The sequence below is a fragment of the Lasioglossum baleicum genome, chromosome 10 (genome assembly GCF_051020765.1).
Source record: "Lasioglossum baleicum chromosome 10, iyLasBale1, whole genome shotgun sequence".
In the NCBI taxonomy this organism is placed as follows: domain Eukaryota; kingdom Metazoa; phylum Arthropoda; class Insecta; order Hymenoptera; family Halictidae; genus Lasioglossum; species Lasioglossum baleicum.
Genome location: NC_134938.1, coordinates 1,617,219 through 1,642,224, shown reverse-complemented (window position 1 = coordinate 1,642,224; position 25,006 = coordinate 1,617,219). Strand labels below are relative to the sequence as shown.

The following is a 25,006-nucleotide window of genomic DNA, read 5'->3' as shown; positions in this document are numbered from 1 at the left end:
CCAGATATATTAAAGAACGAATTAACCTTTGCGATTCTAGCGTGCATTTATTAGAAAAATTCTAGCATGTTCGTAGTAATTAATATGTTAATGAATATATATATATATATATAAATGAATAGTTCGGTTTTCTACGATTTTTTACGATTTTAGTTTGAAATTTCTGCAATCATCGAACTGCAAAGAAAATGGTAAGGGGTGCTAGGAGAAAGTCCTGAGAGGACGATCGGGGAGATCGATGATCCAGGAGTGATCAGGATATTTTTAATCATCCTGTAGGATCATTCGGCCCGGGATTAACTCGTGGACACGATATACAGCAATCCCGCGATCTAAGCCTGTTCCCCTCCCTAGTCCAGTTCTTCGAAAACGTATTTTCGAGATGTTAAGTTGTTTATGTAAAATAAATTACAAATTATGCTTCACTCGTACAGTGAATCTGGGCCAAATTGTATCTTGAAAAATGTTGCAAATATGTCGGTAAGATTTCATGGAGAATAAGTAAACACGTTGTCCTTTTCTACGTTCGACGCGGCCAAGAAATGATAGTGTCCCTCCACGATCTCTGTCACAGCGGAGAACCGAGAATCGGCTTGGATCGTGGGATTACTGTAGTGTCAGACCTCGTGATTTTCGTCGTAGAAAATGGACGAGGATAGAAAACGAGAGAAAGCGAAAGGGAGGAAGCAAGAGAGTCAGAGGAAACTGCAAAGAGTAGAAAGGGAGAGAGAATGAGTCGAGAGATGCGACGAGAAAGGAAAGAAACTATGGCTGTGCAAGTGAACATTATGAGTGTAGTTACATAGGTGTAGGTGTTACCTAGGGACTAGGCTTAGCTGATCATAGGAATAAGGAGCACGATATAGGCGAATTTTTCTTTTCACCGAGATTTCTTCGTTCGTCGAGCGACACCGTCCGCCGTCACTGACCCGCCGCTGTACATTACCGAACGCTAAAAAAAAAACAAAATAAACAACAACAACAAACAAGAAGAAGAAGAAGAAGAAAAAAAAAGAAAGAAGTACTATTATTAATATCTCTTTATATATTAATATATACAAGAAGTACGGAATATAATTACGGATATATATGTATATACACGACACACACCTGGTATATGTATATATCTATCCTTCGTATGAGCATACGTATATAAATATAAATATATAAATAAAAGGTATATATATATACATACACATACATATATATATATACATTTTGTTATTTTTCTCGGGGGATGAAATATAAATGAACGAATAAAAACAAGAAAAAAAACGATGAAACCACTGTAATAATTGTAAATCGGACACACACAATGCTGCCGCTGCTGCTGTGTGTGTGTGTGCCACAAACTACTGAGCGTGTTCTACTCTTCGTTCGACAAAAAAAAAATATGGGAAAACTAGGGGGCGTTTATGGTTTAGAGTTCGAGAGTGAGAGTGATGAGAATGATCTTGGCGCGTGTAAATAAAGAAGGGGGGAGGGGAAGGGGAAATGGAAGGAAAGGTGAGCAGTCAAAGAAAGAAAGTGGAGTAGGGGGAAGGGGAGGGGTGGGGTGAATAAAGTGTAAATCGTTAACGTTGCATTTTACGTGAGAATGAGAGGGAGAGAAAGTCGATGCGTGTCAGAAGGGAATCAAATGGAATGTCCTTCCATCCTCCAAACCCCGGCACCCCCATCCCCTGTTCAATCAGGAGCAAAAGAGCAAGAGAACCGGCTGATTTCAGTTCCGTTTTCCACTTTTATTACCGTCCAACGGAGCTCCGAGATGTGTCTCGCTTCTATCTCTCCCTTTTCTTCCATTCCTTCGGTCCGTTATTATACTACGCAAGGTGTGCGAGAACCCGAAGACGTACGGTCGGGAAATACGCCGAGACGAGTCGCGACGGGTTCTCGGAAATTTTGAAATTCCCGAAAATGCACGAGATTCCCGAAGGTTTCGGGATTCCCGAAGTTATCGGGATTAGAAAATGATAGGGGTGTGCGAGAACCCGAAAATTTAGGGATCTCGATGATCGGGACGAGTCGCGTCGGATTCTCGAAAGTATCGGGATTCGAAAAAACAGATTTAATGCATAAATTTTATAATGTGATTTTCGGAGACGCCTCGAATATCGGAAATCTTATAACGGAGAATTTCAACATTTTCGAGAACTCGTCTGAACATTTTCGGGTTCTCGCGCACCTCCGTATACTACTGAAGAAAAGAGAAGCGACGACGGCCGATCGAGTCGGTGCTCGTCGAGTTTTTCGTCCGACGAATCGTTCGTCGGTCCGACGGAAATCGCGCGCGAGACAGCGTGACGCAACACATACGCGACGAGTGAACACGTCGACGATTTTCTGTCGTCTGTTTCTCGTCGGGATCCGTGGAGCACCGACGTCGATCGACGTCGACGTCGACGGGCAGCGGTTCCGCTATAGTTTCCCCCCCGTTATCGGGACGGATTATAGTATATTGTACATGATGACGCAAGCAAACAGAAAAGAAACATGAACAGTTATTCGGAAAACGGTTCTCCTTTTGCGGAAAACGATCGAATTAAGAATTATTGAAACGTACAATATAGGGGCGCACTTTAAAATAAAATAAAAAACCTTTGGAACTAATTAATTGATTAAATATATTAATTGATAATTCTCGTCGGAGATGAACAAGAATTTTTGCGAATGATATATATTATATATATATTTAGAGAGAGAGAGAGACAGTGAAGCGCAAAAAAAAAAAAGAAATAAAACCGTTTTGACCATGCAGGTACAAGGACTAACGATTCTACATAGGGCGTATATCGATTTTATTACGAGGAAATTATTCTTACTACTTCTTATTGTTACTACGATTATATTCTTATTCTTATGGTTATTCTCTAACATGCAAGTGTTACGTTACGATTGCAATTATTATATACACCTTTAATTATAGTGTAGATACGAAAAAAAAACTATTACGGATGACGGAGGATACAGAGAAAAATGAAACAAACAAAAAACAAAAGGATAAAAAAACAAAATATAATGGAGAATTAATCACATGTGCATTTAATGTATTTCATACTAATTTTTTGATTAAACATAATTGTGTGTTAACCGAGCCGTCTATCTTTCTTTTTTTCTTCTGATTCCAGATCATTCTCGTGATCCCTCGACGTGCACACTGATATTTACATTTTTGTCGCCGGTCGAATAATAATGAATTGTCGCACGGCCAACTGGACTGCGTTCTCGGAAAATCATTTTTCTGCGGGAAACGTTCAGTCGGCGCGGACTCTTCGGCGATCTTCTGGACCGCGGATTTTTCCAATTATTTATTTATTTAATTACTTCATTTTATTTTTCCAAATTTTGTACAGACAGCTTTTATGTTGGACGAAAATCCGCTGTCCAGTGATATTTGTTAACACGATGACGTTTAACTAAATTTGGAAATGTTACATCACAAATAAATTCAATTCTGTTTGCTTTTATAACACGCAGAAATGTTAAAGACGCAAATTAAATTCTGCTAAGAATTGGAACTTGTTTACAATTTTTATTTTCATAATTTTCTGGGATTTACAAATCAGTCAACGTGTTAAATTTTCATCAAAGACCGACTCCGATTTTTCCTGTGGTTCAAACATAATTTTTAAGGGTTAAAACTGATTCCCCTTCGGAGCTCTATATGGGGGTGTTCAGAGCGAGACAATGAGTTCAGCTTTGTTACGTGTCTGTTTAGGGGAGACAATGGAATTTTGACAACATGTTTCATCTCATCGCAGCATTCCCGTTTCAGATTCCCGAGTCGATTGTCAATTCCAGATCGTGTGTTGCCGATACTCTTCCGTTAACCTGCCGATACTTCCGGCTGCTGTCGCCGCATCCGGCGGTCAGACGTATCGCTGACAGGAAAACGAAAATCACTGTACGTTCGAATGTCCAATAACCCGTGTTCTTCACTGTTCGACGTGTTATTGTTGTTGTTGGCCGTGTTCTCACTCAGTTTCCACGAAAATCGAAATCGTAGGTCGTTTAAACAATCTCACAATTTGTAATTTTCCTTTGGGACCATTCGTTGTTATACAAACACTGTGTACACACCATCCGCTGCAACAAAGATCACCTGAGGAATTATGCCACGACTGCTATCAACAGTCTTCGAGGGACTCGTCATCAAGCAGGAGATCATCCAAGTCCAACAGCTTCAATCCTTCTCCAGCTAGCTGCAAGCACTGGTCTGGCCCTCCAAGCTGCTGATCAAGCAGGAGATCATCCAAGTCCAACAGTTTCAATCATCATCCTTCTCCAGCTAGCAGCAAGCACTGGTCTGGCCCTCCAGGCTATAGATCAAGCAGGAAATCATCAACAGCTTCAATCCTTCTCCAGCTAGTAGCAAGCATCTGACCCTCCAAGCTGTAGACTCGATCCAATCGCAAAACCAAGTGATCAGGTTCATCTAGGACCCTGAAGAAAAGACTTCCTCATGCAAGAAGAGACCTAGCAAACAGTTCCTTCACGTTCCAATGTGCCTAAGGGTTCTGGACAACCAAAATATTTGCCCATGTCCAAAGTTACAGGGGTTGTCCTATACTGCCCTATACCCTAACAGTATACTTCCCGTTTGCATGCAACTCACACACAGACACACACACAGAGAGATTAGCTGGTCGGAGGAAGAAAAATATCTAGGGTATGAGGGAACAAAAGCTAGGTAGGGTCCTCATGGCACTTGGGTTGAGTAGCGTGGTCTGGAATATACTTCGGTGCTTTCACCAGTGGATTCACCTCTACCTAGGGGTGGCCTGCTCGAAACAGGTCATCCGGATGCTTTTTCGTTGGGCTGATTTTATCCAGGAATATATTAGCTTGCAAATTGTTCCGACGTTCTATGTACCACGCCGCGCCTTCGCGGTGCACTGTCAAGCTCTTCTGGCTATTGTTCATGTTCCTGCCTCCTGTTCATTTCCACAGTGTATAAATTAAAGGGTGCGTTAAGAAAAAGGATATCATCCACGCACTGCTCCTGTGGAGCTCTTGATTAGTCTAGAATTTTCAGTCTCTTGATTAGAACGAGGCCTATTGCGCACTGTTTCGTCGCATTTGCTGTTTGTCTTGGTTTTCCTTAACCCCTTGCCCTACGATTTATTTATTTTTGTAGATCATCGTGTGCCTGTATATGTTCCCCAACAGAGCTGCACATTAACAGAACCAAAATAGAATTTTATTTCGGTTATTGGAAATTGTTGACATACATTTTCATTAGAATCTATTCAGAATCTTCATCACAGGAGTCAGACACGATCAGGCGAGGGGTTAATTGACAATTTCAATTGGCACCATTCTACTTGTCCACCATTGTGAAGGCAGATTCGAATCACCTCGCCAATAAAATTTCCTCAACTATTCAAGGGCATCTTGCACGTTCTCCCGGTATACATAGGGACAAAGTGCGGAGTAGTTATGGTCGTGAAATACGAGAACCAAACGGCACTGAGTGGGGGAAGCTCTCGGAGCTCTTATGGCAACGCAGAGGTACAAGGACCCTTCTGCAGAACTCCTTACGAGCCCTATTACGGTTTCAGGGTTCATGCAAACAGGGCCTATCTAATAAAACAGAGATTCGATGGTATTTTATAATTTGTTCGAACACTAGTTTTCGTAAACTTTTCATTGTGTTCTATCGTTCCCTCGATCGGCGAGATAAATAGTAATTGGCCAGGACGTGCATGTAACAGGTACATGATTCAAGTCGCGTTACATTGTACAGTCGATCACGAAAGGCAAGCCACACTTTATTACACAACCATCTGATAGGACTTTATTATTAGATAAATGATATCTAGAGGGAACGAGTGTTCCGATCTTTTTGTGTTGAATTAGGTACATTAGGTTGTAACGTTCGGTTATCAACATTTATCTGAATTTCCCAAGTCGATTGCATGAGTAGTCGAATAAAACTCGCCGTTCGAACAATTTTAATGCGTCAAAAATAACTGCAAAATTGATTAAATACCTCCACAAAATATTTTCAAGCACAATTCCGAAAGTATTCCTTGCAGACGACCCGTAATTCACGTTCCATGCTCGGAGATAGCTTAGCGGAGGTTTCGATGGTCCGGGTCACAGCGGACCCGGTCGCTGGAGGACACTTGGAAAATTACCAATCGTTGCGGACCACGTGGCCTTACACGCACACGCGCACGCCGTCGCGGTATAAACGCTGAGAGCTGCTCGGGGCAAATGAAAAAGAGAGAAAATCGCGGAAAAAAATAACGGGGGAAAAAAAAAACATTTATATAGAGCCGGAAATAGAGAGATGGTTACGCGGTGCGCCGACGGCGGGTACGCGTTTGTTGTCGCGGCTTTGCTGACCCTGTGGTTTCTGTTGTTGCAGAGCTGAAAAATTGGCGGATATCGCAAATATTTGAGAGACAGAGTAACAGCGACGAGAGGAGGCGGTGCTCGTTGTGCGGTAAGGTCGTGACGAACGTGCGCAATCACTATTACGTGCATTTCCCGGGCAAGTACGCCTGCCGGCTATGTCCCGCGGTTTACACGCGCAGCGACACCCTGCTGATGCACACGCGTACCAAGCACGCGCACGCGCAATAGCACGCGTGATCGCTGTCGAGGATCTAGCGAGGCGGATCCCTTCGGATCGATCACCTTGCAACGACACACAGCGTCGCAGAGCCCTTCGGCCCGAGCCGACCCGCGATCATTAGTGCGAGGGATGAGCATGAACCGGATATGGTTCGCGGTTTCGCGAATGGGGCCACTGTTTTCCCTCGAACGGCTAGATTCCACCACGTTTCGACCCTCGATTTTCACCTCGTTTTTATGGTTATTATGGTCCAAACATTTTTTTATCGGAGCCACCCGTAGCGTTTTATAACTAGATGGGGCCTTGGGCAAAGTAGAATTTCCGGGTCCCTAACCCCAACTAAATAACTTTATGAGAAAAACGTAGAATTTCGATCTTTTTGATCTTGGTTTGTGTTCGGGGGCCCCCTTTTGCTTGGGTCCAGGCTTGTGCTTTCCAAGGTCAAGGATATTTATGGGACTGGCAGTGTTTTTCCATTCACCAGTGGCAACACCAAAGTCCATGTATTATTTGTTAAAAGTGAATTTATCTCTTCATTAATAGCTTGTTCCCATTGAGTTCTATCTACTCTAGTTTTAATTTCATCAAATGAACTGGGAATATTAATGATTGTGCACACATAAGAAGATCGTCTTGTATATTACTTTCATCGTAAGAAATATTAGGTTGATTCTTGATTCTATCACTCCTTCGAAGAGTATTGTTTTCTCAAAGCCTGAGCATAAAAATATTGTTGACTGTAAATGGGTGTTCACAATTTAGAATGATGAATATGGAAATCCATTGGGATACAAAGCTCGGCTTGTTGCTCGAGGATTCAGTCAACAATATTTAGAAGATTATAATGCAACATTTGCACCTGTTCCAAGAATAGCAAGTTTCAGATTTGTAATAGCTTTTGCAAATCAATTTGATTTAATGATACATCATATGGATGCGAAGACGGCATTTTTAAAGGGTATGTTAAAAGAGGAAATTTATATGAAAGTTCCTGAAGGAGTCGTCAGTAAAAGTAATCAAGTTTGCAAATTACATAAAGCTATATATGGATTAAAACAGGCAGCGAGATGAACTGAGATCAACTGAGTATTTTTGTATTTTTTGTATGTGTCAGAGTCAGAATCTCAAACACTTTCTTACTATTATTTTACAATAACTATATAATAAAGAAAAACGTTTCTGGGGGCCCATAACCTATTGGAAATATGGGTTAAATAATCTGAACTACTGAAAAACAGAATGAAAGTGAAACATGAAACAAAAATAAACTATGAAGTGCTGTTCAATTATAATTAATTTTTGTTTTATTGATTATACAATTTCAAATACACCAACAGTAACAATATGGAAAAATGATGTACAGGAAAGTTGCACGATATAGAGGGGGAAATATTCGGGTGTAAATACTTTTTGTATTCGTGAAGGTGTTTAGGAGATTTCAAGGTCCCCTTGCTATTTTTCAATGGGAGGAGCTACTTTTCGCATCGTGGATCCGATGGAGCATCGAATTCTGCTTAAAATTTGAATTCCTGAGGGGACCAAATATTATTTAACAGAAGAATGACCTTGATCTGATAGTTTCCGAGATATCGCCGAAGTAATTTCAATTTTGTTAAACACTTTATTAAACACTCGAAGAGAGAAACAGCTGTTGTAAATCTCGATAGATAAATCGCGTTCGAGGACTCTCGGCAGGCGTGAAAGAACGCGAGGAAAAGAACGAAGACAAAGGGCGTTGTAAGAGGAAGCCGGAAGGGTCATCTAACACAATGGAGGCCTTAAACGCAGGAGGAACATTCGACGTTACGACGGGCGATTTGTTTGATCGAGCCGATTGGTAGGGACCGCGCGACGAAAATACGGATTTCAAGATGAAAGACCCCTCTGGTGGTTAGAACTGGAGGTTATGTTTCATTGATTTTCCATCTTACACAGTTAAGCATTCTTCCTCGCGCCCGTTTCTCTGTTCATTACAGTTCTCCCGTTCGCTGTGCTCAGGAAATTATTTTTCAAGGATCCCGAGAATGATTCACGCGGAAATCGCTGGATCTTATTGCGCCGTTCAATTTTCTGGAACGTTACTTGTGGAAATAGCTGTCTTTACTCGGGCTGTAAAGCATTGTCCTGTCGCCTGTATTTTCTGGAAAACCAACAACAAATTTCTCCTTTGTAGATTGCATAGTTTCTGAAGTCTGCAGAAATATACCATAATTAGACTGCGGATCTTTATGCAAAATACGAATATTTTGCAACGATTGTGAGCAGCAGGAGTTGGATAAAAATTCACTTAATTCCTCAATAGATTTTTTACATTGGGGACAACGTGAACAGTATTTGTTCAATTAGAACCAAAAATGGGCTGGATTACTAAATAAATGTGATTACGAATGCGTAAGGATTGTATACTCTTTATTGAGGAGATGTCCGTGTACTCAAATTTTTTTACATCCAACGTTCGAAAACTGAGAAGACGCACAATTTAACAGTATTCTTAGATTTTTTCTAATCTTTCACTGTTTTATATTTCACCCAGTCAATCTCTTCGCGAATGCATACAAATCCGCAGTATAATTAAAACATAATTAATTCTGCACGTCTACAATCTAATTTCTTCGTGGTCAAATATTAACAGAAGACAGTACTACTTCGCATGAACATTTAAAATGGTTATTTTACAGGTTTCAAAAGTTTGTCTCGTTTCTAAACATTTTTTTTAATAATGGGGTCTATACAGCTGAACATGATTTACATTATTTGACAGAGTTTGAGTTACAGAGTTACACAGTTTTACAGGGATTTACGGTTCGAGTGTGTTTAGCAGATTGTTCAGCATATTCGTAGATAGTTTGAACGTATTACAACAGTTTGAACTGTAAATTGAACGTCCCGCAAGGTATTAATCCTGGAGTCGGCAGGGTTCCATTTGACTTTCCGCCATGGCGATTTTCCCTGACACCGTAACCGTGCTAGAAAATTTCATGACCACACTTAAACATTTTACGCGGTCTTAAAGTTCGGCGAATTTCTAGCAGCGCACAGATTCTCCTCCTCTTTCATCCTCCACGTCTTCTGACGAAATTCATCGGGATCGTGCCAGTTCGTGTTTTCACCCTTGCGAAATGCTGCCCTCTAAACATGCTGAAACATTTATTTTCCCAACTCAGAAAAATTGGAAAGGAAGTGTGAAAGAATAAAGGAAGACTTTTGTATGCGCGAACGACGATTCGACTATGAACGACACCCCCCTCTTCTTCCTCTTCCTCTTCGGCCACCGTGGATCTTCGCCTGCTTCGTTAATGGTAACGACCGTGTGATTCGGCTGTGCAAATATTGGCTCCTCCGCTTTCCACGTTTCACCTTCTTCCGGCCGTTTTGCGAACAAATCGTTTCTGCATCCGACGTAGAGACTGTTGAATGCCTACAGAACGCTCCAAAAACCCAGCCGGAAATGACGTCACGGTTTCGTTACGCGATCAACTTTTAAACTGTGCCGCCCAAGGTGGTTCGGAAGCCCACCTTATAAAAACTGTAGGTCCCGTCGCGATATAACCACAGCAGTTCAAAAAGCGACGTAAAACAAATTAGAAAAAAAAACTTTCGCACACATTTATTACTGTACACTTTTGTTTCACCGTCGAACGCTTCGTACACCATTTTCGACGACCCCTGTAGTCCGAATATTGGAAACAGTTCGTGCCAATTTTGTTTGTCATTTTTAATTTTTATAATGAGTAGATTCTGGATGATTATGCAAAATGAAAAGTTTGTGCATTAATTGCAGGATGCAGGAGCTTAATGTACACTGATGGTCGGAATGATAAGGCACCTCGAGGTTTTTCAAGCGACCGCGACTCTCCGCGTCTCTTTCTTTCCCATACGCTGTCCTTCCTTGCGCCCGAAGCGATTCTTTAATCCCTTGCCCTACGATTTATTTTACATCTAAAATTTGTTTTTATAAATTTTATATCTACCATGTGCCTACATGTTCTCCAATAACTATACATTAACGAAACCAAAATAGAATTCCATCTCGGTTTCAAGGAAATGAATAACGTAGGGGAAGAGGTTGGGTTATGAGACGGGTTTTGTTTTTGGTCTGTAACTTTTTGCTTGATGCAGATATCAAAGAGTTTTATATACCGTTGGGAAGGTAAAGGAAATACGCAACTTTTATATGTAAAAAGTTTCGTGACAAAAACTAGCAGACGTCAAAACAAAAATTTGACAGCATACAGATTGGAATTATCGCGATTGCACGATGGATAAAAACGACTGCCTCACAACCCAACCTCTTCCCCTACATATTTATTAGACTTTTTTTTAGCTCAAGAGATTAAGGGCCCCAACAAAAAAGTTTTGAAAAACGCCATTTTTATTTTTGCATGTAACCTTGTAAATTATAATTTTTGGAAAATCTTTTTCGCATATGATTTTGCAAACCAATGCTTCCAATTGATTTTAAAAAATCAGGTCGTTTGGTACAATTATAAAAAAGTTATTAGTTTTTAGAAGGTGTACGAATACTTTGTCCACCCACTGTATATTGGGAAACGTGCGTTCTAGAATTGTGATCTCTAATATCAGACTTGATATGTTGGCGAAATGGAAATTATGCTCGAGCATAGGTCAACGTTTTCGCGTCGTTTTGCTTGAATATTTTCCACCCGTATATGCATTTGTTCAACCACTGATTCCGCTCGTAAATCTTCGGCCATTATCATCGTTTCCATTACGGTCGTTTAAAAGTAGCATTACTCGTTTGAAATCCAGAGTTGCGAGAATGGCCGCGCGCGTTCCGTGCGGATTTTAAAAGTGCAGACTGTCCGCCGCTGCGAGTGCTGTCCACATAAATATTGCAAACGACTGGCCAAATTTCTAATGGGTCGGAAAAGTCCAATGGAGATCCGGTTGTTCCAAAAAAATTCAAAAAAGGAGACGTTTTCCATTCTCTGCAGAACTATCGCTTGCAATGATTCTTAAAGAAATTAAGAAACACTTGTAAATTGTCTGAGAAATTACGAGGGTTTAATTATTAGGGAAAATATATAGAGCTTTAGATCACTGGCAATTGAGGACTCGATTGAATAGAAAACAAAAACGGTGTTAATTGCAATTTAATTGTAATAAATAGATTGTGGATGTTTATGCAATTTTCAGTTTTTATAGATAAATTTGAAGAAAGCGTTAAAATAAAATCCTATTTTCATTAGCAATAGCATTTGTAGATCTAAAATAAACAAAAATCGTACTAAATTCTGTTGAATTTAATACTGCAGCGTTTTTTAAAAACTTTTATACGCCATAAATGCATAAAGATCCGCAGTCGAGGAATAAATATTCTAATTTTCTCAAATACGAGAACCCCAATTGCGATTATTTTGAAAACAGTGGCCCTTCCGTGAAAAATCGTGCCCCGGTCCCAAAGACGGTCCAAAAAGTTTGTTAATATAATTTTATTATAATTATTATCGTAGAGTTTTTTACCACTCGTACCTCCGACACCCGCTAATTGATAAAAGCACCGGGGTCCCGTTCATCGACAAGGATAATCGACAAGAATCTAGCCATTAAGAGCGGATTTATAAAACATCGTTCACGAAAGCCATAGAGAGAGAGACTCTTATTGTAAATTTTCTATATGTACACACGTGTAAATATGTATATGGAAATGTGGTTATACAATAAACAACTTCCATTGAGGAACATGAAACGAGTTCGAACTTTCGTTTCCAAAGTTAGAAACTATTATGAGCTCTTGTTAGCACAGCAGAGTGAAGGATGGCCCAGCGGAGCGGGGACGGCTTATACTGTGTGTAGATCGTGTGTTACACAATATACAGTGTATACAGACGTGTTAATTTTCGTGAGCTGTCTGGGGACTTCGGTCGGAAGACGAGTCGGAACTTAAAATCACACGGGGACGCTTCCATTTTTGCCTGCAATCTAGAATGTCACACAGGCAAACACTAATTCTAGATTTCTGGATCTCTCAATTTTTAGAGCTTCCAATTTTTTTAGACATCTCAATTTCTTGATTTTAATCATTTTAGATCTCTCCTATTTTTTGGGTATCCTATTTTTGAGAGCTCTCAATTTCTACAGCTCCCAGTTTCTAAAGCTCCCAATTTTGAAAGTTTCAAATTTTTAGATGTCTCCCAATTTTGAGAGCCCCAATTTCTATACCTCCCAATTTTTAGATTTTTCAATTTGGAGAGCTCCCAATTCTGAAAGCTCCAAATTTCTACAGCTTCCAATTTTGAGAGCTCCCAATTTTCAAAGCTGCCAATTTTTAGATCTCTCATATTTTGGGGGGCTCTCAATTTCTACAGCTCCCAATCTCTCCTATTATTGGGGGCTCCCATTTTTGAGAGATCTCAATTTCTACAGCTCCCAATTTTCAGAGCTCTCGATTTCTATAGCTCCCAATTTTCAGAGCTCCCAATTTCTATAGCCTCCAATTTTTAGATTTCTGAATTTCGAGATCTCCCAATTTCTATAGCCCCCAATTTTTAGACTTCTCAATTTTGAGAGCCCGCAATTCTGAGGCTTCTCAATATTTAGAGCTCCCAATTTCCAGATCCTGAAACTTATTCTCTACTAAAAAAGAGGCTTCTAATCCTGATCCGCAGATCTTAAAACCACCGAGTTCCGCACGTATCGAGCCTCGCGAATTCCTCGCACCGGGAAAGTAATTTCGTCCCCGGTGTGTATCACGAGAACGTTAGGCGAGCGACGGCGGCGGCTCTCTCTGCGATCAGACTCAAATAGGATTACTCTAGGCGCACTGCTCGATATATGGTGTGTAAACTTCTCTGTACACGATGTCGATAACCAGCCGGCATAACCGTGACAGCATAGTTGTGTTCTCCTCGGCGGTGTGCTGGATTATCTGAGAATTATCTCTCTCCCTCTATGCTAGGGAGTGAAATATTCACTCGTGATCAGGCGCCCGCGATACTCTGCACACTGTCGAAGAGTCCTCGTTAAGAGGCGTTCGCGGTTTACTCGTAGCAAACTTGGATTTTTGCAAAAACCTCTACCTGGCGAGATTGAGCCCGAGATTGAGTTGCTGGGAGGCTTGAGGTTTATCCAGAAGCTCCAGAGATTGCTATGCAATCTTTTCGTTTAGGACCCGTCGAAAATCAATCTTCTGTGCCGATTTCCAATTTCATAAACAATGGGTTAGTCTTGTACGAGTTTCATCATTGTTCTGCAAGCTTTTAAAGGTTTGGGTGGTCAGTCTGAAATTATTTTTCTGTGGACAATGTTCAAATGAAATGATTTAGACTTTAGACGATCTAGATCTTGCAGGACTGAAGTAATACAGATCTTTTCCTCGTTTATCAGTGTTCTGCAAGCTTTTGGAGGTTTGGATGGTCCATGTTAATTGTTTTTCTGTGGACAATGTTCAAATGAAATGATTTTGACGATCTATATTCTAGATTTTGCAGGCTGAAGTGACAGTGATCTTATTAGAGGACTCATTGATCATTGTTCTGCAAGCTTTTAAAGGTTTGGGCGGTCAGTCTGAAATTGTTTTTCTGTGGACAATGTTCAAATGAAATGATTTAGACTTTAGACGATCTAGATTTTGCAGGACTGAAGCAATAGAAATCTATTCCTCATCGATCATTGTTGTGCAAGCTTTTGGAGGTTTGGGTAGTCGATATGAAATTGTTTTTCTATGGACAATGCCAGAATGAAATGATCCAGATTTTACAGGACTGACGTCATAGAGATCTCTTCCTGATAATAATCACGACGATAATGACAACAGAGTTACGAGCCTGTACAAGGCGACATCCTCTTTCAGGGCAAGGTAGATCCACTTGAGGAGAGTCTTAGCAACTATCCCCCATTGTTACGGCACTTCGATAGATAAACTCGCGCGAAACTTGAACAGTGTATCGTAAACTGCCGGCCACATGCGGCTGAAACAAATGCCATTGGCTTCCGTATTTCAAGGTCTATCAATGTGCGAAACCTCATTATAAAGACGCGCTACCACCTGGGGCCTCTACACGCGGAATTACTATGGTCTTCTCGCGGGAAGACGACCACCATTAACCATTGTAATTTCGCACTTATTCTTGAAACAATACCTCGATTCACATTCAACATCCTTCTCATTCGAATAAATAATTATGTATTATTATAGGACTTTTATTTTCCAGGTGCACATAATCCTAAGTTTGAGTAGTGCTCGAAAGTTGTTTTACGGGTTCCAACCAGGTACCAGGTGAAAATAAGAACAATTCGTCACGAAAAACTTTTCATTATGAAATACATGAAACGGACGGAAGTCGCAGCACTCAAAAGTTGCCCGCGAGACTGCGGGGATCTCCGGGCAAGCTAAAATCAGTGTTAATTGTACGAACCAGAAATTATACAGAAACCCTCTTTCCACGTATCTGAACAAAGAAAAAATAACAAAGAAAAAATTCTTCCAGTCTCCTCACAAGTTTCGTACCCGATCAAATTTATTGTAAACACGTAAACTCCGCAGTCTGTCGCTGAAGAATGGTATTACTGTAAGGTAGTTGTGGGGGGTGGGGTGGCGTTTATTATGAAAAAGCGTTCGTGCGATCGCGTCCGAGAGAGAGGCGAGGTTTGCGGTAGAGACAAGTAAGTATCGGTGAATCGACCGGTCGGTCGAAAGGATACAAACACTCGCTCGGTGGCCCACGAGAATTTCACTGACATAATACCATCAGAGGATCGATCCTTAAGGGTCCTCGGTCGATCGATCGTTGGCTAACGCAATCATAACTTCGCCCGTGTCCTCGGTAGAAGGATTAGAGGCAGAGCGCGCGCGGGGCGAAGTTCGTTCGCAAGTAATCCCCCCCGATAATATCGGCAAACGTTCGAGTATTTTTCTCGCTGGTTGCGTCCACGTCGTCCTCTGAAAAACCGTGAGTATCCTGGAAGCTCGTTTCTCTGCGAGACGCTTCTCTGTGTGACCGAAACAGAAAGAAAAAAAGTGGAAAAATGTGAGAGAATGAGAGGAGAGAAGAGGGATGAATCTCGCTCGCGTGAATCAAGTCTGAGAGTCTCTTTATTTGTCGCTTCGAAACGCACACCTGCCTGTTTTCCACAAAAGAACCACTGCCGTCCTGTCTCCCTCCACCGGAAGCATTGATTCCCCATCCCTCAACTCCGGAACCGAATCAGGGAAACAGTTTCAACAGATCCTTATCACGGCCCCGCACACGTTATCAGCGTTTGTGTCTCTCGTTTCAGCTGTTACGATTATGAGGATGTGGGATGACGCCGTTTAAACAATACAAGTGATCGCTCAAGTGGGTATCGATTACTTCTGATCGACGACACAGGAAGAACTTTGGGTCTCATCAGTCTTCCCTGAGGGATAGTTGTTGAGATTATTCTTGAGAGTTCTTGTGAGAGAGGGGGAACATTTTATTAACTAGCGCAGTAAATATTTCACAGTAATTCGAGATTGCTAGATCTCTCAATTTTTAGGACTCCCAGTTTTCATAGTTTAAGGATTAGAATACTTGTCGAAATAATTCTGGGAACTTGCGGGAGAGGGGTAGAATTAATTAACTACCCCAGTAAAAATTTCAGAGGTCCAGTTCCAGCTGAAAATTATAGAACTGTTAATAGCCAAAAGTTATCCCAGTCGAAATCCCAAGCAAACTCTGAAAGTGCACCATAGAGAAGTTCATTCGAAGAGGACAATGCCTCTACAGGACCCCTGTGCGAGATATTAAAAAAAACTGACAAAAATATCTTCACACTGTCCGGAGTGCACATGACAAAGTTTCCGATTACGACCCCTTGAGGGACCACTGGCGCACGGTTGTACGACTCTTCAACCCTTGTGTCCCGAAAAACAAACGCTGAAAACACGTGATGCAAAACAAAATTAATGGATTGCATAAAATCTAAAGTTTTCGGTGAAATTATGGAGTCTCCTTTCCCCGCAGCCGTAGTCCAGATCCAATGAATGTTCCCAATGAGGATAAATGTCCGATCCAGGTCCTTTTTCCAGCGTGTGGCTGAGAAGCATGGTGTATCGCATGAAGGGGATTTCGCAATTTGCAGGTACGATGCCGAGTGTGCCGGTGGGCCTGTCCTATCACGAGATGTTCGCCGTGTCGCTTGGTTCTCCGGCGCTGTGGAGATGCCGTGCCTGCGGCAAACAGGTGACCAACCGTTGGCACCACTTCCACATACACACCGCCCAGAGGTCTCTCTGCCCCTATTGCCCGGCCACGTACAGCAGGATCGACACCCTGCGCTCGCACATACGCACCAAGCACCGGGAGATAGTGTTCGCCAAAGGGTCCTTGTAGAGGACGCTGATTGCCCCGCGAAGGAAGCGGCCACCGCCACTTCCGCCGCCCCGTCTCTTCAACGATAGGCCCATTGCGCCTTTCTTCGGATTCGGACTGCCCTGACCTAGCCCAGATCCTCGTCAGCGGCCATCTGCTCGCTGATCAGCTTCTGGGACTCCTGCAAGCCGAACTACGCCCTCCACGTTTCTCCATTTTCATACTTATTCGGGTGAACGTCGCCATCGAAGAAGAACCCCGATCTACTAAACTTCGGGGACACTCACGTGACACTTATCCGAAGAAATACCTCCTCCAAGTCCCACTATCTTCAGTTTTATCGATTTTTCACACTTATTCGGGTGGGTGTCGCCATCGAAGAAGATTCTGATCTGTTAGGCTGATCAGGTCGACTTTGGGGACACCCACGCGACGCTTATCCTAAGGAGAACGTCCTCCACGTTCAGCAATCGTCCTCTTCTAAATTTGTTGCTTTCCGGTACTTATTCCTGATGGGTTGCGTCCCCCAGCTCCCATCTTTGGTGGGGAACATCCACGCGACACTTATCCAAAGCAGAACGTTCTCCTTAATTTTTCTCCGCGTTGCTTTGGTCAGTTATTCCTGATGGGTGGATGGGTCTTGAGGTGACGGAAGTCCGATGACCTCCAGGAACAGATCTTCATCTTTGTTCAAATGACGCTCTAGTATTTTACGATAAGTAGTTGCTGTTATAATTGATAAGTCTCTTTGTATTATATAGTGTTCTAAAGTTGGAGAAAAAGGCAGCAGTTTTCTTCTTAGAGTACGCGATTCTGTGATATATGTATGTAGACGGGAGAGGCTAGTAACGTTACATTTTACGAACATCGAAGTGAATATCGATCGTCGAGAAAATCTGTTCCGACTTTGACCAACGTTCTTTTATACATCCGTTTAATCTCTTCGATGTACCTTCTTTATTAACCCTTTGCTGATGACACTGACAAGAGAGAACGACACTGTCCAAGAAGAAACACCTAACGTCACAAAAAAAAAAACAATAGTGACGTTGAAAACGTTCATCTTCAAAGGGTTAAGATTTCTCTGTTAAATATGATTTCTCATATTTCATCAGGCTTGTGTTTCACGTCATCTGATTACATTTTCCAAGTCGGTCATCGCGAGGAAGCTCACGATTCCGCTTCTTGAGAGACTTCAGCGCGCTTCAAGGCCCCGAGATGATAAAAACCTATCTCGAACGTCCTCCCAGCAGTCCCCCACGAAAGAATGATCGTCCCCAATCACCTAACCATCGTTTCTCGCGGACAAATCGTTCTCGGGAGGCGTGTCGGCTCGCGCAGGGACAGTCGCACCAATAATTAATCACGGAAGACACGGTTCGCGGGGTGAATCGACAACGAACGGCCTGTTTCTAGGTATCACGTGAACATTTACATACGTACGTGCACTCACAGATGTGTTCAGTCCAGTTGTGAACTGGCCGATCATGTGTACAAGGACTGTTGTGTGTCTATAGGGGAGGTAAGGTAGGGAAGTAGAGCGCCGAGGAGCAAGCAGACGAACAAGAGAAGATGAACAAAGAAAACCGGGAGAGCAAAAGTGAAGAGGATCATCGCCGCAAAAAGAAACGTAAGTGCTGAGAGAAAGAATGAAAAAGCAAACCGGGAGAGAAGGAGGTTCGGAATTTTGCGAGGACAATCGATCGATAGTAAAACGTCTCGAATGATCTCCTCGGGCGGCACTTGTGCACGGTGTAACTCTCGTTTCTTGGTCGGTATCGATTGTACCTCTCCGCGTAATCGATCGTACAAATCGGTGGACACCGACACACACTCGCTAGAATTCGTGTAAATAGTATGTCGAAGTAGAGGATTGGCTTTCACGTGGACGTTCAGAGTGATCTGGACCAGAAATCTGGATCAGCCCGTGACCGGCTGATCTAACGCTGTGCTGTCATCCGCTTTCTGGAGTCCCTGTCTCTTCTAGATCCTCCGATCTCGGAGGAGGCACGGACTCGTCGGTGAAAAAAGCAACAAAAAAGTCCATAGAAGCTAAAAGATTCGAGTAATTAAACAAAAATAGAGAGAGAAAAGAAAAAGAAGAAACGGTCTAATTCTTACGCAATGGAAGGCTGAAACGCGCGCTGTGATCATCGAACACCGAAAACAAAAAAGATAACTCAAAGGGTACTACGAATTATAATCGCGGGCGTAATCGCTGTTTCCGTGTGTCTCTTAAATGTTGTTCGTTTAGGCCAACGAAGCCTCGATTCTACCATGCAGGTCGGAATGATAGAAGCGAGACACGCACACGCACACACACACAAGTGTTAATTGTCGACAGTATTTCGTACGTGTACGACGTCCATAGTTAAACAGAATTGTACAGCAGGCGAGAGAGAACGTGGTGTCGTGCCGAGGAACACCGGGACCAGTGTCGCCAGAATCGACCAAAACTCATCGGGGCTGACCGAATCGTCTCTCTCGCAGAGTTGCCAGATTATTGTGTCCCCCCACCCCGCCGTTCCCCTACAAAACGTTCCCCTTCCGCTGCGGTCACGTGACTAGCTCCGCCTCTGCGCGCGTCACAGCGTCACGTGACCGATCCGCGGGGAGGGGATAAGCTATTCCCCTGATCTGGCGACTCTGCTCTCTCCTACTCGGAATTATTCGAATGATTCTTGAATTCAGAGGTTGCTATTTCCGGGTGGAGATCATGATCGCGACCTGGTTTCCTCGGACGACATTTTCACTGTTTCTCTCTCTCTCGCTCTCTCTCTCTCTCTCTCTCTCTCTCTCTCTCTCTCTCTCTCTCTAGGATATATATATATATATGTAATTACATTTCTCTTTGGACCAATACTCTTCGTCTACTAAACGGTAATAATCATTGTCGAGGCTCGTAAAGTACCTAACACAAAACCTCTTGTCAGTATAAGATTCTCTTCGAGCGTGTGGTTCCTAAGCTATCTCGTAAACGGGTCGGGCTTTGGGCTCGCAGTCAAGTCAGCGTGGAACTTATGTGATACTGTAGGGCCGATAAATTAAGGTTAATTTATAACGTGTTCGCGTGTGCGATGATGATGATGATGACGATCGCGGGTGATGAACGGCGGATGATCATCGAATACATATACGTGCGTTGATAGCACGGGAGCCACGCGGGTTAAACGTCTTATTCTCGATGTCGTCGTGTTTTTGTTTATTTAAAAAATCAATCACAGTCCTGGAAATAATTCTGAACAGATTGATGATTTTATAATAGATTCGAAACATTGATGAACCTCGTCGTCTTTCGCTATATTATTTATTTAAAACGTTGCTCGCAGTTCTGGGAACGAAAATTCCGAACAGATTGATGATTTTACAATTTATTCGCACTATGAAAATTCGTTGAACTGCACGAGGATTCCAGCAAAACAGTTTGATCGGGACAGACTGTGAAGATGTACTTTACGCTCTCGAATATTCGCCCGAGTGCACAAGAAAAACATCTTCCAGGCAGAACACGGAGAAGAAAGTATTCGCAGTATTTCTTAGCTTCTCCGACTGACAATGGACGGTGTAACAACCGAGCTTGATACTGCGTCGGCATAGGGCCAAACTCGATGGAAATAATTTTTGAGTCATTGATATTCTCGAGATAATATGAAACGCGTGCTTTACATAAATTGTCTTTATTTTGGCTACGCATGAGAGGAGTAGTATTAATATACCGTGAAGCTATTTTGTGAAAATTCGTGCACGAACAGCATTCTGTGTTTCTGTAAAAAAAAAAGAAAATATTTTTAATCTGATCAGAAAATTTTTAGACATATCCGGATTACAATAGTTCGTTATAATTGATCGCAAGTGCTATGTGGGACACGATCTAAATGGAGCATTTGGCAACTTCCCCATAGCTACTCAATCGTCACCCCTCTCGAACACCTAACCCAGACTATCATACAATCCATCAGCCATCCCAGATTAGGCTACTTGGAGCCTAAAGGAGAACGAAAAATTTTCATGATGAGGATTCTGAACAATCTCTCAGAACTGTGGAAAGAACATTTAAAGATCCTCGATATTTTTTTACGCGACACCCTATAGATTCTGTTCGATGTCCTTGTAGAGCCCGGAAAGACGAGTCCAACGAGTACCATGAACATACCAATGCGATCATTTATTCTCGAGATATCCTTGTCTGAAAGTTAACATACTCGATGCTCGCATAAATATCTCGAGAACGAATGATCGCAAGGGCATGTTCATGGTACTCTTTGGACTGGTCTTTTCATGCTCTACAAGACTGTCCAAGAAAAAACACATGACATCGCTAAAAAAAGAATAGTGACAAATTTCTTTCTGCTAAAAATTCGATAAAATTGAGCCGAAAGACAACGTTCCTCAAACGCAGTATCCCTAATCTACCAAATCGCCTAAAAACTGCCTATCGGATCAAGGGTGTCCAGGATGAAGCAATTAGCTCGGCGAAGGTTCGATCAGTCCCCGGCGTTAGGGTATCGAAAGAGTAGTCTGGTCTGCGGCGTATCGGTTCGACGACGACAGCGGGCTTGCGGCGCGGTGGGTAGAAAAATCGCGTGGCTCTCGTCGCGATGATCGAATTCCAGGATTTCGAGCTCGACTCAAATAGTTCCCTGGTCCGACGTAACTGGGTTCCAGCTGATCGAGACCGTCCAGTCGCTGAGTGGCGAGGTGGCGGATGCGCTGTAAATAGAAAGCCGCGATCGAAGTGGTGTCGTCCCGGTGACGATAATGGAACTTTGACGTTTGCTCGATCAGGCTGGGCACACGCCTGCACACGACCAAAAATGGAACTAGGAAATATATATATATATATATATACAACCATGCATATATGATACCCGCATTACCTGTAACGCATAAAATTAAACTATAGATATGGATTTCTATAATAGACATTACAAAATGTGCGTGTGTGCAGTGTGCATGTACGTATAGAGAGGCGGGTTATATATCAATACGACGACGATGATGATGATGAAGTGTGTGTGTGTGTGTGTGTGCGTGTGTGTATGTGTGTCTCTATACGTAGATACACATCTGTAAACATTGATATGTGACATCGGCCTGGTGTGCGGGGGAATCAAGCAACTTTCTAGCAAGACTGTTTGACTTCCTGGCTGTATCGACTGCTCTCTCCTCAAATCGATATCCAGCAAGCCGGCAAGGTGTCGAGAAGCAAATACACGGTACTCTCTCCGTCGGCACCAGCTCCCAAGCGAGAGGCTGTGTTTCGGCCAGCGACGAACCCGGAAATTCGAGGGGTGACAAGTTTCCGTTTGTTTTGCTACGCAAACTGATGAAACCATCAGCTGGTTCGCGTGGGACGGGGCGCGGCCGAACAAGTGCGGCGGGGTTTGTTCTGTCGTTACGTGTCGCACAAATACGGAACAGAATTGTCATAATTCTCACAGAGTCTGCAGCTTCGGTCGGAATTCTGTTATGTTGATTTTCTTGAATACTCACGTTCACAGTCTAAAAAATATTTAGAAGATCAGATTTCACGGTGGTTGATATTTTTTTCTACGACACCCTGTAGATTTGATTCGATGTTCTTGTAGAGCACAGAAAGACGAGTCCAATGAGTACCATGAACATATTCTTGGCATCATTTATTCTTGAGATACACCTGTTTGAATGAGAACATAATTGACACTCGCATAAATATCTCGAGAACGAATGATCGCAAGGATATGGTCATGGTACTCGTTGCACTCGTCTTTTCAATCTCTACAAGACCATCGAATCAAATCTACAGGGTGTCGTAGAAAAAAATATCGACCATCGTGAAATCTGATTTTCTACCATATAAATTTAGTAGATTTTGCTAAAAACTCTGAAATGCTCATCCAACTATGTACAAGTTAACAATGTACGAATACTCTCTTCTTCGCAATACTCACAGAACAATTTTCTTTTATTGCCGCAACTTCTCGAAACGAATATTGTAAGGTCTGTTTCGCACAGCAAACAATATGTTCGACGTCACGAATCCGGAATATAATGTAAAGAGAGGACGTACAGGGGAAGAAGAAGAAGATGAAGAAGATGAAAAGTTTTCCGGGGGTCTTTAAATCTATCAAAATGTTAAGCGGCGCGAAGTTTCGTTCTGCGAGCAGCGAGAGCGTTGCGTATGATGCATTGCCCCTATTGTGCCGGTGAATTTATTAACTTACAATTTACCGGATCCCCGGATGCTTTGCATCAAAGGCGTTCTTACGTTCCAAACTGGGAAGCGCGGAATTAAATGAAGTTCTTCTGCCCCGCCGAATGGGTGAATTTATTGCGTTAGCCTTCGCGCGGGCCATCTCTTCCGTTCATTTTGCGGTAATGCACCACACAGTGGCTCTCAAATCGGGGATTTTTCACAGCCGAAATCCTGCAAACCGAACCGCGTCATTTCGTTAAAATCGCTTCGACAATCTGCAAGAAGCGAGAACAAGATTTTACTAAAATTTTCGCGTGACTGATCTCGTTCTTGCCGGTGACCGGGCCTCCGCGACCCGTTGTCGAGATCGAGCCTAGGCCCAAGTGAAAATAAAGGAAATTTTTAGAATAAAATTCTAAAAGTGACAAAATATTTTAAAAAATTTAACAATTCGCACGTTCTCTAAAAAGCTACGTACGAGGTTGTACGTACCCATATATATTTTTTAAAATGTTGTCGGGTGGCATGTTCGACGAATAGATAATTTTTCCGGACAGATGGTTTCACTCGTGGAAAATTATAACATCGAGTCGAGCTCTAGTTTCCAGTGGAGGGGTCTATCAGTGTCAGCCGGTTCGAAATTTCGGTTTTTGACTCCCGCTAGATTTCCATCAGCTCGCAACGCGAGCCTTGCACATGACGGATGCTTTTAGAAATTCCCCCCGGAGTTAGTATTTGTAACACATTATAAACGTTTTCATCGATGTCGATGGCTCTCGCGTTTCGGCTCACACGTGAAAATATTTTTACGCGAGCGCGCGAAATCATTTTCCGTTGACGTTTCCGCGGATGTGGGTGTGCACGCGTGGTCGTAGCGCGTGCGTAAGGTACACATTTTCGTTTGCAAAACAGAAGGGGACGCGGTAACTCGAGTGCAATTTGTTTGTTACGACGCTTTTGCGTTTAACAAATGACCGATCGATGTCTCGCATAAATATTCCACGATATAATCGCATCAATTTGTTTTTCTTTTCGCATCGAAATGACGGCGAGTCAACAATTTCTGTTCCCTTTATTTCCTTTTACGATCACGATAACCGCAATCTAGTCAAAATATTATTTATTTATAAATGCATCACGTTCTCGATCGTAGACACATCGATTTACGATGCAATTTCTCCAAGTGCTTCCTCTCTTTCGGGGCCAGTCGCTGAACCAACGAACTATTAACGAGTGAACTATTAAATAAGCGCTACGATTTTCGGTAAATATAAAATGAGAAAGAACGTTCCTAAGAGCAGTCGAACAGAAAATCGATTCCCCGGGGCACCAGCCCGCGGTCAGCTGACCGAATTATTGCCCTCGATACCAAATGTTCCTTATGTTGTTTCGCAAAAAATCGTTTCTGTACATAGTAATCGTAATCGTGCGTGGCAAGTGCAAAAGAAAAAAACGATTCTCCTGGTGCACATTGCGAGTGCGAGAGAGAGATAGCGCGCGCGCGCACGTGCGTGTGTGTGTGTGTGGGAGAGAGAGAACGAGTGTGAGAGATTGAAATTGAAAAAAGTGAAAGAAATATGTGATAACGTGGTCGGAGAGCACGAGTCGGCTCTGTTTATTCGCAGATAAGATTTCGCGGCTCGTCGGTGTCGCTAATGATAATGCTTAATTGATCGGACACGAATGTAGTCGAGTTCAAATCGAGTGGTTGCTCAAGATTTTCCATAGTCGTTCAAATCTGATGGGAGGAGTCGATGGCTTTGACCACGCCTTCCTTTCGTGATAGTGGGAGGAGCCCAACTGTTACAGTAAATTTGTGCATCGCGAATCCTACTGTGCTTCCGTTGATTATTAATTTTTAATTACTCGCATATAGTAATATTGCAGTCTCAAAACTTCAAGTTTAATGTTCCAAGCATAAACAAAGGTGTCGACCGCACTGGAAAATAAGTA

At 42.5% G+C, this 25,006-nt stretch overlaps 1 protein-coding gene across 7 annotated transcripts in view; it reads left to right on the top strand.

Moving 5' to 3' along the window:
* The window catches only part of LOC143212514 (zinc finger and BTB domain-containing protein 8A-like), an 89,439-nt gene that overhangs the window by 58,773 nt on the left and 5,660 nt on the right, over positions 1-25,006 (top strand). The window contains exons 5-6 of one of the 7 annotated variants that reach the window (XR_013009719.1): positions 16,649-18,294; positions 18,396-24,540. The exons of 1 other annotated variant lie outside the window; for it this stretch is intronic. Coding sequence is in view for 4 of the 6 variants with exons in the window: in XM_076431358.1 (XP_076287473.1) it covers positions 16,649-16,899 (251 nt within the window). In the remaining 2 variants the exon portion in view is untranslated. 5 more of the 7 variants (XR_013009718.1, XM_076431358.1, XM_076431362.1 and 2 more) reach the window with 5 other exon arrangements.